We start from the raw sequence: 14,487 nt of genomic DNA on the forward strand, positions 1-14,487 counted from the left end.
ACTAAGCCTGTTAACCGCGGACATAGAGCAGGGTCAGGTCGTAATGCAGGCCTGTAGGTGTCGCTGCAGATCTCTCACATAAGGGGAGAGCAGCAATCGGAATACGCCCGTTAATTGTAAAGCAGCGGTATACCTAGAGCAGGACAACAGAGCTGCTTGTTATTGTCACCCGCTGGACACAGGTAGTGAATAGGAAGCCAGACGGGATGGCGCCACAGTCGCAGAACGCGTTACTAGTGAGGAGGGGTGCAGTGTGGGCAGGGGCGAGTGAAAGTGGCCACCTGTTCATCATGTGTTACCTATGTAGTGATTGGATGTAGCTAGGTAGCAGAATGGTCGAAGTAAGTGTGTGTAGTATGTTTGACCAATCCCGAGAGAGGATGATCATCGCAAATGAGGATTTAGTATTGTGATCGGCGAAAAATTTTCGTCTTCGCACTGGGCTCTCGAGGAGGAAAGTTGTAAAGGAGGTCTGTTCAAGGTGTTCACATTCTCCGCTGTGAGTCTCTCTTGGAATCGTGACTGCTCACAACTCACTCAAGAGGTGCGTAAGACCCGCTCTAGCACAGAGTGTACGACACTACATCACCAGCAGCTGTTTGGTCGCAAAATTTGCACAGGGGTGCGGCGAGAACTTTCTGGAGTTAAATGTAGACAAAACAAACGAAGTTTTAGTAGAATCAAAGAGGATCTTGTTGCTCCCAGTGGGTTGCACAGTAAGCCTGTTGAAATTGTTAACTCTTCGAACTACTTTTGATTGCCAGCTCAAATGTAATTTAAACACCGAAGACATTGTAAAACATTGCCAACAAAGAATGTTCCTTCTGAGAGAGCTCAAAAGTCTTTCCGTTAGTTAAGCAATCTGAGGCCGTTTGTACCAGTCGTTTATTGAGGGTCTTTTATAATTTTCATTTGTATGCTGTTTTGCAATCTCTCTGTCCATGATAGGAACAGTCTGAACAGTATTGTTCACATCTGTTCTAATATAATTGGTGTCGGACAGAGGGGTTTAGCTTCTTTTTGTGATTAAGAAACAGTTAGGAAAGCGTCACGCATTTTGTCAATACCTGAACATGTGCTAGCAATGAGATAATTTGTATTAAGTTCAGGTAGACAATATTCCATGCCCTGATGTAAAAGTAACAGACACCTGAAATCATTTGTGCCATCTACAGTCCAGTTGCTCATCCTCAGATGAAGTGTCAGTGGTGTGTGATGTTGTAGACGCGCACATAATTATTCTTGATGCAAGTTGTTGTTTGCTTATTATATATATATTATGTGCCTTCCTTTCAGTTGCTCAGGTACATATTAACGCTGTACCTTGCAGTGAACTTGTTCTACTTTTATTGTTAACTTACTGTAACTAGAGCACCTTCCCATGTTTAAATTGCCCATTCGGACCAATAAAGTTGATAATTGTCATCATTGTAATTGTAGAAAACTTACATCACGAGCTGTCTTATGTACAAAAAGAAGTTCTATTAACCAAGCAGCTACAACATGAGACTGTTCTCCCACATTAGTGTGGCTCCGTCCATCGCCATGAGCTGTGGACATTCATGTCTAGCACTTTCACCCCGTCTGTAAGTGTGAGGAAATCGCTATACAAACCAACATGCTACATTATGCCGCCTTTCTATGTAAGGGTAGCAGTCCTTGTCTCTGTGTTATGAACTATCCTTTGTTTATCACAACACACCCACGAAGAAAACTATGAGCTAGAGGATTCTATTCGTTCATCAGGGAGTAGCGATAATTTCGCCGCCTCCCAGTACAATCTCAATATTCTCTGAAACACGGATGAGCCACGGATGACAGCTCGAGTAGTTCCGCCTGCTGAACCAAGTCCCGTGAAAACTGCAGTTGGGGGAGAGCCTCTGTAATATCTCGGTGCAGTCCCTTTGTGACTGGTGTAGAACCTCTGTAATATCTCGGTGCTGTCCCTCTATGGCAGACCTGGGCAAACGCCGGCCCGCGGGCCGGATCCGGCCCGCCTCCTGTCTCTGACCGGCCCGCCCGCCCGCTGGCCCGCCCGCTGGCCCGCCCGCCAGTATATATACTATATATATATATACAGTATTGGGTAAAACTGAGTTAAAGGCCGAAGTCGAAATGGGCGTGTTTTCAAATGGTTTCGCCCGTGCGAGGGAAGGTAGGAGTACACGGGGTCAGTACCAGCGGTCAGTCTTCCCTAATTGCTACCCTGGCCCCGAGGCAGGGTGGAGATCGCAAGCGATAAACCGAGCCATAAAACGTGTTTCGAGTACTGGTGTTGGCGGTTAGAAAGCTGGAGTGAAACGGTTTGCAACTGAACATACTGTCAGGGTTAGGACCGACAATTGAATGTATTCTCCATCAAATAAAAATAAGGGAGAAAGAGATGAACAGCGGAAATTACACAAACACAAAGACAACCGCATTTTAAAACTTTATTTTGAATGCTTTCGTCTATCTGTTTATATCTCTCTATATCTTTCTTCACTGATAAGGGATGATAATATTCAATATTTTCCCCTGGTGACTGACATAAAATACATCTGTTTTGAGTGCAATGTTCGTACCTTTACAAATAGGCAACAATTCACACCTGTAACACAGAGCCCATTCACCATCTACAACAGCGGCCCCACGGTCCATGTTTGTCTGTTGGTGAGTACGACAAGGTGAATAACATTGTAGGTCACGTGCATACACATTCAGTCTCGTGCACCTCTTGGCTCAAAGTGAAGATTTCAAAAATGGGTAGAAAAGGTAGAAAAGCGAACCTCTGCAAGACCTGGCGCCCTCAGCTCAGTGACTTTCAGTGGAATCTGAATGTTACGTAAATCATGAGATGAAGGGGGATCGAAGGTGTTTGAAACTGTACAAATAAATTAAACGAGTTTCAGTTGCAAACTATATTTAGCAATAAAACGCCTTTCTCAGCCGACTAGTACTTGATGTAGGGTCTAAGAAAAGTGAGGCGAAACGGCTTCTATCTGAACATACTGTCTTTCCTTACATCTTTCTTTTCTCATAAGAGGGGATAATAATATTTAATACTTTTAGTTCATTCCTCCTGATAACTGACCTAAAGTACACCTTGGTTTGAGTGCAATGTTCAAACTTTTACAAATGGCCAACAATTCACGACTGCAACATAGTGCCCCCACGGTCTCTTCTCTTCTTATCTAACCCGACCATTGTGGAGGTCATCGGTGCTTGTGTCTTCCTGAGTCCACAAAACCGAAAAATGAAATAAAAAAAAACTTGTACTCAAACTAGCACGACGCAGACAGAATGAGAGCCTGGAAGAGTCAGATAGTCACGTGGCCGTTCACGTCATGGCGGTGACGTAAGGCAGGGTGAGATGTAGCCACGAGGTGTTATCGTCGTAACAGACAAGTCTTAGAGCGAAACTTACGTACTTTGATTACGTAAGAGAAAGGACAATGTTACGCAACGTGAACTAGAAATGAATAACTAAGACAATTAGGCAATTGAATTACGTAACACGCAGAGGCTGATGGGACCTACGTCATACACTAACTGTAGTGTGTGATTGGCTGTAATGGTAGGACACGTGGTATGTCTGACCAATCGAATGCGTGAATGCCACGTGCCAGATGTTTCGATTTTGAGTTTGAAGGCAAACTCGAGGCTTTTTGCAATCAACTCTTGGGAAGTGAGTTCGCAGCTCAAAACTTCGCTACCTCGTGGTCAACCGTTACGCCTCAGACAGAAAACTTGGGAGAATAGGGACGCAAACCAAGAAAGTGATCAAAATCCACTCAGAAGACTGACTTTTCTCCGTGTGAGTCGGCGCTGATTTTTACGTGAAAAAACATCAGGCCCACTGGTAAAAATAACTGTTAGTTCAAGGACTATTTTAACATATTTTACAGGATCTTGGATTTACCAAACAGTGTTTACAATGGAGAAAAACCCAACGCCACTAAAGAAACGCAGTAAGAGAACTTTGGCGGACGGCACTGTTAAAACCTACGAGTATAATGTTGTAACAAAAGATATACGCTTGTTTTTTGATGACGAAGAAGCAAGAAAAATATTTAATGATAAGTTTGAACTTGGGCTAAAAAAATCGGGATGTAAGTCCCGGTCTGCTTTTGTGTCCTCTCTACTGGATAATTTCTTGAGCGATGAAAGTCCTGAGTTTCCCTGCAGTCAAGATAGTGGTAATGTACCCATGCAAGAACAAACATCATCAGCAATTCCATGTTTGTTTGTTGGTGAGCACGACAAGGTGAAGGATATTATTGATCAAGTTCATGCACATTCAGTATCGTGCCAGTCTTCGCTAGAAGTGAATAATTCAACAATGGATGGGCATGTGCTGACCATCACTTTGGGCTGTGCCAACAGACATACTATCGTCTGGAGCTCGTCGTCCCACTAGGTGACAGTTATTTTGCTAACGAAAGAATGTACCTTGCGTACATTACGTCGGGGATCATCCCCATTCAATATAAAAAATTTTCTAATTTTGCCAATTTGGGACATGTGAATGATGCATTTTGAGAAAACGGCTGCCACGGTTTTCTGCAGTCGTTGACGTCTTGAAGCGCCAGTCCGTCGCAGCTGCACTTGCAGCAGAACAGTCTCCTGTGGACGACGGGGATCAGTGTGATGACAGATGCACGGCACGCATGCCGGAAAAATTCGTATCACACTGATCATGTTACTTTAGGACTGTCGACTCACAAGGTTGTAAACCTCCAGCATATCACCAAAGAGGACGACGTGTGCACCCAGCGGCACGAGCAGTGGGATGCGAGAGGATGTATGCAAGTATGAATGAGTCAGGTGTTAGAATTCATGAACACGTTCACGATCGTAACGTGACAATAAATAAGTTAGTAAAAAATAAAGGTGTTAGAAACATCAACGAGAGGTGCACGTCGCTAAGAGTATCAAAGCTGGGATGAAAAAAACTGGCGCAAGGTAGTAAAGTCAACATCGGCAAGACGTGGCATCCTCAGCTCAGCGACAAGACAGCAGCGGTCAGAGATCATGTGTACTGGTGTATAGATCATTGCGATGGCGACCCTGTGAGACTTAGGCACTTGTTGGATGGATGTATTACACATTTCCAAAACATCCATGACCAGTGTAACCAAGACTCACCTTGCAGGCAATCGCTCTATATACCATCTCTAATAGTGCTGACTGATCCTGCTGCTGTCAAGCTGCTGAGCGACTTTCTACACGGCCATGTCCTGTATAAACATCCTGAGGACTACGTGATGTCTAGGGACACATTTTATGTTGAAAGTTTTAATAATATATGTCTGATGTATCTGCCTAAGCGTGTTCATATTAAAAGCCCGATGCACTATGACATGCGCATGGGTCTCGCTGTTTTAGACTGGAATGAACATGTTGATAGAGACTCTACTTCCAATTATAACAAAGCAAGTGTACAACACAATCGGAGACAGCTTGGACAACGCACTTTAAAAAAGAAAACTTATAATTTAGTAGAGGATATCTGGAGATGTGTCGTTGAGCAATACAAATTTGATTCCGAACATGAGGAAAATATGTTAATTGAAACAGACAGTAGTTCGGATGAAGATTTGGAAATTAATAATATAATTTAAATAACAAATTGATTAATGAGATAATAATTTACCATCAATGTTTGTACTTTCAAAACTGAATTGTTGTTACCACGGTACAGCTCCACACCGATAAATGTATTGTCTATATAGACATGTTCCTTCCAGTCTAAGACTGCAAGACCTACTCGTCACTCGTATGTTATAGCTGATTTTTATCTTGTTCACTTTACATGTTTGTTATTCTGTGATATCAATTGAAGGATCAGTAATAGTGTTAAATTCTGTGCTTCCATTGTTATACTGGTGATTTTGCTTTGTTATGTATCAATCTGTATCATAGTGCCTCCAGCCACTGATTTTGTTTGAAAATTCAAAAATTCAGTTGTTTTTATGTTCGTGTCATTTTCGCTGTTCATTCTTCTCTTCTTTGTATATTCTAGTTTTGTTTGTTGGTGGAGAATACATTCAGTCCTAACCCTGACAGTGTGTTCAGTTGGAAACCGTTTCACTTCAGCTTTCTAACCGCCAACACCAAGTACTCAGCTCAGCTCAGAAAGACATTGCATTGCTAGGAATTAGAGCCTGTGACAGTAGGTTCACATAGAAGTCGTTTCGCCTCATCGCTCAGACCCTGCGGCAAGTACAATGGTCGGAGGAGGAAGACGTGTTATGGCCATGCTACTCGGCGGTGTCTCTGATCTCTACCCCGCCTTTGTCCAGGTTCAGTAGTAATTTGAGACGACTGGACACAAATAGTCAACACCGCCTGTACTCCTACCTTCCCTCGCACGGGCGATACCACTGTCTTTCCTCCGGACACAAAACTTCGGCCTTTAACTATATTAGTCCGGCCCTCTAAAACCATCCCAGTTTCTCATGCGGCCCCTTGGGAAAATTAATTGCCCACCCCTGCTCTATGGACTACAAAGTAGATGAAAGGATGATTCGAATTCTTTCTACTTGCGAGCGTAGTTCGTTTTTCCTCCGTTCTTCTCTGCCTTAAGCAGTTCCTGCTCATTTTACTGGAATTAGTTCTCCATCACAATATTCGTTACACATTCATTCATTAACTCTATCTTTTTCAAACACTAATTCTATTACTAGCTCAGTATTCAATTATTTGCATGTAAAATAGCTCGCAGTTAAGAAATATAATCAGAAAATGAATAGAGAATATACAAAGGTTTATCTTATCTGGACAAGGAATTACAATTTTACCTTTATCTTCTTTCTCAAAGTATACAAACTTTATTCTCCATACAGGTTACTCGGGGAATGGCGCAACTGATAGAATACTCGCCTACAGTAAACAGTATTTAGTGACACGACCACACATTCACACAACACGGTACACGTGTATAACTGTCAGGGTGATAGCCCCTCACATTGACTCCCAGACCTTTTGAGTCTACGTTAAACTGTCTCTCTCTCTTACATCACAGTTCTAAAAATTCAAATTTTGTTACTACCCAACAAAAAGGTTAAGTATAAGTATTACATAAGGAATTTTCTAAACATTGGCAAATGAAAAGATATATAAAACAGTTTTCACTGTTGCTACTTGAAAATGTTGTTTTAAAGCTTTTTTTCTATACTGTATCTTCTGTCTTAATGTTAAAAACAACCTTGTTTCCTGCTGTAAGACATGAAAAATCTTAGTGCTTACTGTTCAGGTCCCCAGTCTGTGACAAACAACTCATTGTGGTAGATATCCAGGCCCCTAAAAAACGAGCCCTGATGTTTAAACAAAACTCCAGTATTTCTGCCGTCCAGATCCCTCCATCCTATCAGCAGTGTACCTACATCTGCCCAGTAAAGTCTCCTCCCTTCACATTCACATCCATTCATCCACCCATTCACACGTCCATGCTGTTGTTAATAGATTAATTCTTCACATGCATACGAATGCACAGTATGGAGGAAATCAGGAATAAACAGACACGAATATGTACACCTTCGGATGTGTTTAAGCAAAGTAAAGAAAATTGAGATACAAACAAGCAACAAATACTTAAATACACAGGTTAAGAGAGGAAAGTGAACTTTCTGAAAGAAAATCTAGGTTTTTAAAGGCGAAAGAAATAACTAATGATACAAAAATTTAAGTAAAATCATCTTAACATTAAAAATAAGTAAAAAGTGCACAAAAAATAACCAAACATCTTACCTTCTGTGTCCAAAGCAAGACCAGATGGATTTTTAAGACGCGCGATGGAGGAAATCAGTGTCTGACGGTCCGAGCCGTCATAGTTACACCTCTCTATTTTACTCCTGCTGTAGTCACACCAGTACAGCACACTGTGGTTTGTACAAAGAATCGGAGAACCATTTTAAGACAGGTTTCTATGTTTGAACAGCTACTCATTGTCTTTAACTGCAGCTGCCGCATTAAAGCACACGGATTTTGTTTTTTTTCTGTTTTAAGATTTTTTTCTTTTTTAAAACCTTTTTTGTTTCTTCTTGTAACTCTTATTCAAAGTCCCGAGTGTATCATCATTAGCATGTAAATCACACAGCTCTGTATGTTTTGAGAATTAAGTCTCCACCATGAACTGTTATATTATAATTTTCAGCATCGTAAAAGTATTAAAAATAAGGAGCTCAATGTGTTAATAGCTATTTACAGTCTTATTATAGTCACCCATTGTGTTTGTCCAACTCGATGTCCATAAGCTGACCAATGTCTGTATCGATGACAATATGATGACTGTTGTTGTCCAGTGATATCATTCCGATGACTTTGTTGCCATCGTCGGCGTAGAATAGTAGCCTCGACACAGAGTCCAACGAAAGGCCCAATAGGCGACCTCCTTAAAGATAGTTAACCAAAGAGTATCTGTGATAATATCACTAATTCAAAAAACATCAGAGAAGTTCGGTCACTGAACCAATAACACACTTTTGCATATCATGGTATACTAAAAGAAAGGCTCAGGATAAATGTGTTAATTTCTGTGTAATTACATAGCTAGTACACTGCTTATAGAACTTGTGACTATTTTCCAGTTTGATCATGTCTTTCTCCTATATAATTACATAATGTGATTTACATAACTTACAGACAGACTTTATTATTTTCCTGTCACTTTCCTGACGACTATTGTTTACTTTACAGGGATTTTGCTGACTACACAAACATAAGATGACAGTAAAATAAAGCCATAAGACTTATGACAGGACGAGAATGTCTGAAGGATGTATTTATGAAAACATTTCAGTGATCATCCAAACACAGCGAACAAACTTTGTTACATAAACCATATCCACACTGATTTAAGGACACCAGATGGATCTTTATCAGATATGTTTCACGTCTACCTGGCTAGAATCTCAATGGTCTTTATCTTTTTTAGTTTTTACTTGTAGATTTTTGTCATGTATGAAATGGCTGCTTGACTGTTTTAATATTTAGCGAGCTTGGCTTTTTGGGTTTCGGATTTTTGGCTTTCTGTTACCTTATGAGGCTTGAAGAAAGAATGAGTGGATGATGGAAAGAATTTCTTTCCCTTTCGTCCTTTTTTCAGTTGTTGTTCCTGCTGTTTGTTTTTAGATATTTTTCTTAGATGTACCAAACCAATCAGTAGGTGTATGTGTGTGAATAATAGATACCACTTATGAAGATAGAAATATGTGTGAACATGTGTGGATATATTTTTAATATCTCAATACCCTTGAAGGGTGAAATAATAAAGAATCTTCAATCTTGAATTTTGTGTGCGGCTGCTGTTGAATTGCCACAGCGAACATGTCCCTATGAGTGTAGCATGCATTTTATATTTGTTTTGTATTTGCCTTTATGTAAAGTATTTTAAGATTTGAGAAGAAACCAATAAGATATAGAAAATAATTTTATACTGATTACTGTTAAATGTTCTTAATAAAGTTATCATAAATCTAGAACAAATGACCATTGTGTTTGTAAGCTACATTACCCTGACTAATATTGCGAACCAGCCGAGCATCGCTGCCATCAAGGTTAGCGGATCGAATGGTCTTCTCCCATACATTTGACCAATAGACACGACCGTCTACTGGATCGTAGTCAATACCATATGGGTTGTGTAGACCACTGGGACGGATTGTGAAATTACTTCCCGTGTCGATGTCTATGCGATGGATACCGTTATGTTTGTCGGTGACAAGGAGAAACTTCTGTGGAATGATTGCTGTTGACACGATGAAGTGGTTTCACATTTAGGTGAAGAGTTCGCGGTCAAAGAATGTTATCTCAGAAACTGTCTCAATAGCAATTTTTCTATTATTAAAAGAAACAAAGTATATGAAAATAATTATAAACACAATTAAAAAATTAAGATTAATTGAAAGAAACATATCGGAAGAAAATTGAAGAGATAAAAAGGAAAAGGGCGAGACAAGGAAGTAAAAGAAAGAACAAGAACTATTTAAGTATTGATTTCGTTGTGTTCAGTGACAGTATTCCATACAAAGACCTGAGAAGGAGGAAATATTTACACCCTATGTAATTTGGTTCAATTTCACAAGTCAAAAAACCTTGAGGTATTCTTATGTTTACTTAGGTTTTCTGAAGGAAATAAGTCTGGATTTCAGAAGCTACCATTTACAAGAGAGAGGAAAAAATAGTATAGAGAGACGGGAAAAAGGATAAGTTCATTCAATATCTTGTCTTAGAGGTTAACGATTGCAGTCCGCATTTACTAATATCCAGATGTTGCTGTCAGCTTTTCTTTTCCCGTGTTTCAAACTATGTGCACTGCGAGATTTTAATGAGTTTTGTGCCTTACTACCTGCCATTACACCTGCCTTGTGTTTTCCTTTTTCTATTAGCATCTCGGCAGTAGGTTTAATCAGGTGTCTGTTCAGAGCAACGTCTGTTAACCCAGTGGACAAAACCGATCTCGTTGCAGGCGACATTTTATACTCATGACCATGATGTCGATATTGTATTCTTTCCTTAAGCCTGGGTACATGATGGCGATGACCCAACTACAAAGACCTTACTCCGCCAGGTTCATATCCTCCCTTTGATCCTCCCTAAGATGGTGACTTTGTAGTCTAAAAAAATATATTCTTTTCATCGCCCCTTCTTTCTAGGGAGTGTAGTGGATATAGTATGGTGTGATTCGACTAAATACTGTGGAAATGGGGGGGGGAATTGGTGTTTTACGCCGTGCCAGCAACTAAGGCTATATTACGGCAAGCAGCCAGCCCTGTAAACAGATGCCACGTGCAGAGAAAGAACAGCGTGCCCGAAACGAGAGCTGAACCCTGGGCAGCCAACCTTCACTGTATTGGTGACTGGCGTTAACCGTTGCGCCACCGGACCGCCAAGTGTTATTAGGGACTTGTTTGATATTAGGGATATGTCACCGTGTGATTGTCATATTTTCAATATTATACGTTTGCAGTCGCTGATAGGTTTTCTGTGTGGAAAGAAGAGCTGAACAAATAATGGCAAAAACAGTAATTTTGAGGATAAACATACAGAAAAATCCTCTGAAATGTAGCTTGTCTGTGTGTCTTCATGTCCTTGACATATACCAGACAATAATACAAGAGAAAAAAGAAACTAAAAATTTAAAGGACAGATTAGCAATAAGTTGTAAATTAAATTGCTGTTCACCTGATGAGTAAGTTGCATTGAAGCCAGTGCCTGACTGTGAGCCAGACCGGAATCTGATCCACATGGTGTTAGACGTGGACCTCACTCTGTCCGGAACACTCGTGTTACAGAAGACACCCATAGACGGTGACAGCTCGGAGCTTCCATCGCGGATCTTAGGATATGAGCATAAATTTATTAAATCTTAAAAATATTCCCGATGATGACTGCTAGTGCTAATGTACATTTCATTTTTCTTTATCATATCACAAAATAACCCACATACACCCAGTCATCTTGAGATTCCTACAAGCATGTAGTTGTACAACACATATAACATGCTAAATATTTAAATTTTCTGGATGTTTAAAACTATATAAACCCCGAATTTTTCTGTAAATTGTGTCTTGTAGTGATTGTTGTTGTTGCCTGTCAGTAAAGTGAAGGCATCTCGTAAACCTGGGTAGACTGTCGGGAAGTGAGGTGCAAAAGATCATTTTTCTGGAGGCCAGTATTATGAAAGGTCGATGCTAAACCATTTATTACTTGGAACTGGACTGAGAGCCAGTTTCGAACCATAGAGGAGAAAACAATTGGTGGTGTTGTTTCTAAACGACTTTAACGCATTTATGTTGATAAATTGGTATTACTACAAATCTTTTCAAAGGAATATGACTCCCATAATGTGGGCCATTCTGTGAACCTGTTTTAACTATTATATATTAGTGATAATCTCCTACTTTTGAAAACATTCTAATGAGATCCAGAACGCACTTAGAAAATACTATCTGCATGTAAATACCATATCCGTCCTTTAAAGACAAAATTGAAGAGGTGGTAGGGGATTATAAATACCAAAGATCAGTAATGTTAATTACAATATGATATTCAATATGACTAATAAATTACAATGTATACTTAGAAATAAAGCCGTGTTTTCATTGATAAATAAACGTACGAAAGATCACTCTTTGATATTTAAATTGACCTTATTGATGTATGTATAAAACTTAGTATGCTGTATGGAAGGGAAAAGTGCAATTTAAAATCTCTTGATCTTTGTTACAGGATGCAACTAAGATTTTTGAAAATGATGCTGAATGTACAAACTAGCAAACCAACATGTATATTAAGGGAAAAACTAGGGGTTCTCCTGTTTCAGTCTTTGCAAAATTACTGTTTCTGGTTAAGACTGTGATTATGTAAACCATAACTGTAGAGCCTAAAATTACCCGAGCTGCTGTTTCCAGTGGGCAAGATTTTATTTAATATCTCAGTATATGATGTACGCTGGTGTAACTACGAGGCTCATTATTAGATACTTGAGGTCTTTCCTTCTGGAATCTTTGTTGTAGCTTTTCTCAATATAAAGAAAAAGTAATGTTATGTTTGAAGGATCAGTTTATTCAAGAATGGAAGCAAGACTTGTACACATATAATATTTTTATTGTATGTTTAAAGAAGATTTTATTTTAGAGAAGTACCTGATAAATTTTGCCCCTACCTTAAGAGTCTACTAAATACATATTAGGTTAAACTTCAATAAATATGTCAGCAAACAGTAAACTTATTAATTTAAACAAACTTATTGTCACTTTTTCATTAGCTGGGTGCGTGTTTTAATAGTATATAAATCTCGTTTTAATTTGATAGATTGTTACGATTTTATTTTAAAAATCGGTTGGGGATATATATATACACACCGATGCTTATTATTATTTTACAGATTTGCATCATTGTTTATATCTTGGCTAAAAATGAGTCTCATTGATTATAGTTAAATAAACTAAAAAGAACCAATTTTATGTTTTTGATTATCGCTTTCTGCATTACTAACTGTGACCCTTCACGACGAAATGAGTCTTAAGTCGCGAGGAACAGTTTTGTGCTGGAGGCCCCGAAAGTTGCTAGGGGTCAATTTTTTGCAGTTTGACTTTTCTTTAAAAATGGATTCCTTGGTTATTAAACAGGAAAATACACTGCGATGTTAAAATAAAAATTAGAAATTGACTTAAAATACGTTTTAATTGAGGTACACTACTGCCATCCGTACTGCTTTCAGACGAAATTCAAACGCTGTTTCCAGATTTTCTATATTTTCAACTTCTTTCAAGAACGATTTAAATATTAACCAATCCTTTGTCTGCAAAAGTTTAGGAGTAAACAGACCCGGTCGGCCATCTTGACGCTAATCTTTGAACCCGATTTTGCTGGCCAATAATATCAAGCAATAAACAATATCAACGTACTGTTAAAAATACAACAAATTATGTTTTCTCTCTTAGTTTAAGTTTTTAACATCAGACACACTGCTGCCAAAAGAGTTGACAATTTAGCCGCTCCCCTACATCAAGTTTGTAAGCCTTGTTTTGATTTTTCATTTTCCATTTGTATTTATCTGTAGTCGCTATCGACTACTCGCTATCATATAGCAGTCCAATGTTCAATAGTGTTTTTAACCTCCTGTACATCTTTCTTATTCCAACTGGATTGTTTTTAAAGTATAAAATGTATACCTCTACTAACAGCCTCAATTAAAGTACTATATTGCAATATATGCGAACATTTTAAGCAAGTGTCACAATAATTTATGCTGTATTTCTATGATTACAGAAAACCTGTTCTTACAGAAACACAAAGAAACATTTACAAACCTCCAAAGAGTCAAGCTCGCAGCGATCGGTGCCAGCCTCAATTTCAAATGTAACAAAGGTCAAGGTGATGCGATGGCCCTGTGTTGTGTTGATGATGTAGGTACAGTGTTGATCAGGCGGGTACTGACTGGGGTACAACGGGGACGAGATGGAGCCACTGGGTGAGGTGTACACACCATCACAGGCTACAATGTAAACAAAGTTGTTAGGACACTAAAGGTCAAGACTAACATGTAAGACTTCACACAATAAACATTTTGCCTCATAACCTTAGTTTGACAATATGGTAGCGTGGATGTTGAAGGGATCGGGACGAGTAGGTTGTTGCTGATTTTTAGCCAAACTATTCCTACCCTCTTGTGAACCTCGTGATCTTACCGTCGTGTTTTCTGTAGTGGTGCTGAATAAAGAGTGTTAAACAAACACACAAGAAGCTGCAAGAGTCATCGCGACCACTGAAATAAGAGCAGGAGATGAAAATATAAGAACATTCGATGAATTTTAGTCTCATTTAAAATGTAAGGAATTAAAGCAGATCGCAAGAGTAAAACCTATACTAGTCCGCCTAAAAGTTCCGTATTTATCAGATAAAGCGTTATTAAGAGGGTTAGCCAACTTTGTTTACATTATTACAAACTGGTAAAAACTTTATGACAGGGGAGATACCGGAGTATCTGTGTGTGATCTC

The 14,487-nt window shown here is 39.2% G+C and overlaps 1 protein-coding gene across 1 annotated transcript in view; it reads right to left on the bottom strand.

The window, feature by feature from the left end:
* LOC112556888 (low-density lipoprotein receptor-related protein 4-like) overlaps positions 1-14,487 on the bottom strand; it is a 260,038-nt gene that overhangs the window by 15,445 nt on the left and 230,106 nt on the right. Inside the window, exons 12-16 of the mRNA XM_025226312.1 lie at positions 11,167-11,320; positions 9,497-9,730; positions 8,206-8,374; positions 7,732-7,862; positions 7,231-7,390 (exon numbers count right to left, since the gene is read on the bottom strand). Of these exons, the coding sequence (XP_025082097.1) occupies positions 7,231-7,390; positions 7,732-7,862; positions 8,206-8,374; positions 9,497-9,730; positions 11,167-11,320 (848 nt within the window). The remainder of the gene's footprint in view (positions 1-7,230; positions 7,391-7,731; positions 7,863-8,205; positions 8,375-9,496; positions 9,731-11,166; positions 11,321-14,487) is intronic.

The sequence above is a fragment of the Pomacea canaliculata genome, linkage group LG2 (genome assembly GCF_003073045.1).
Source record: "Pomacea canaliculata isolate SZHN2017 linkage group LG2, ASM307304v1, whole genome shotgun sequence".
Lineage (NCBI taxonomy): Eukaryota > Metazoa > Mollusca > Gastropoda > Architaenioglossa > Ampullariidae > Pomacea > Pomacea canaliculata.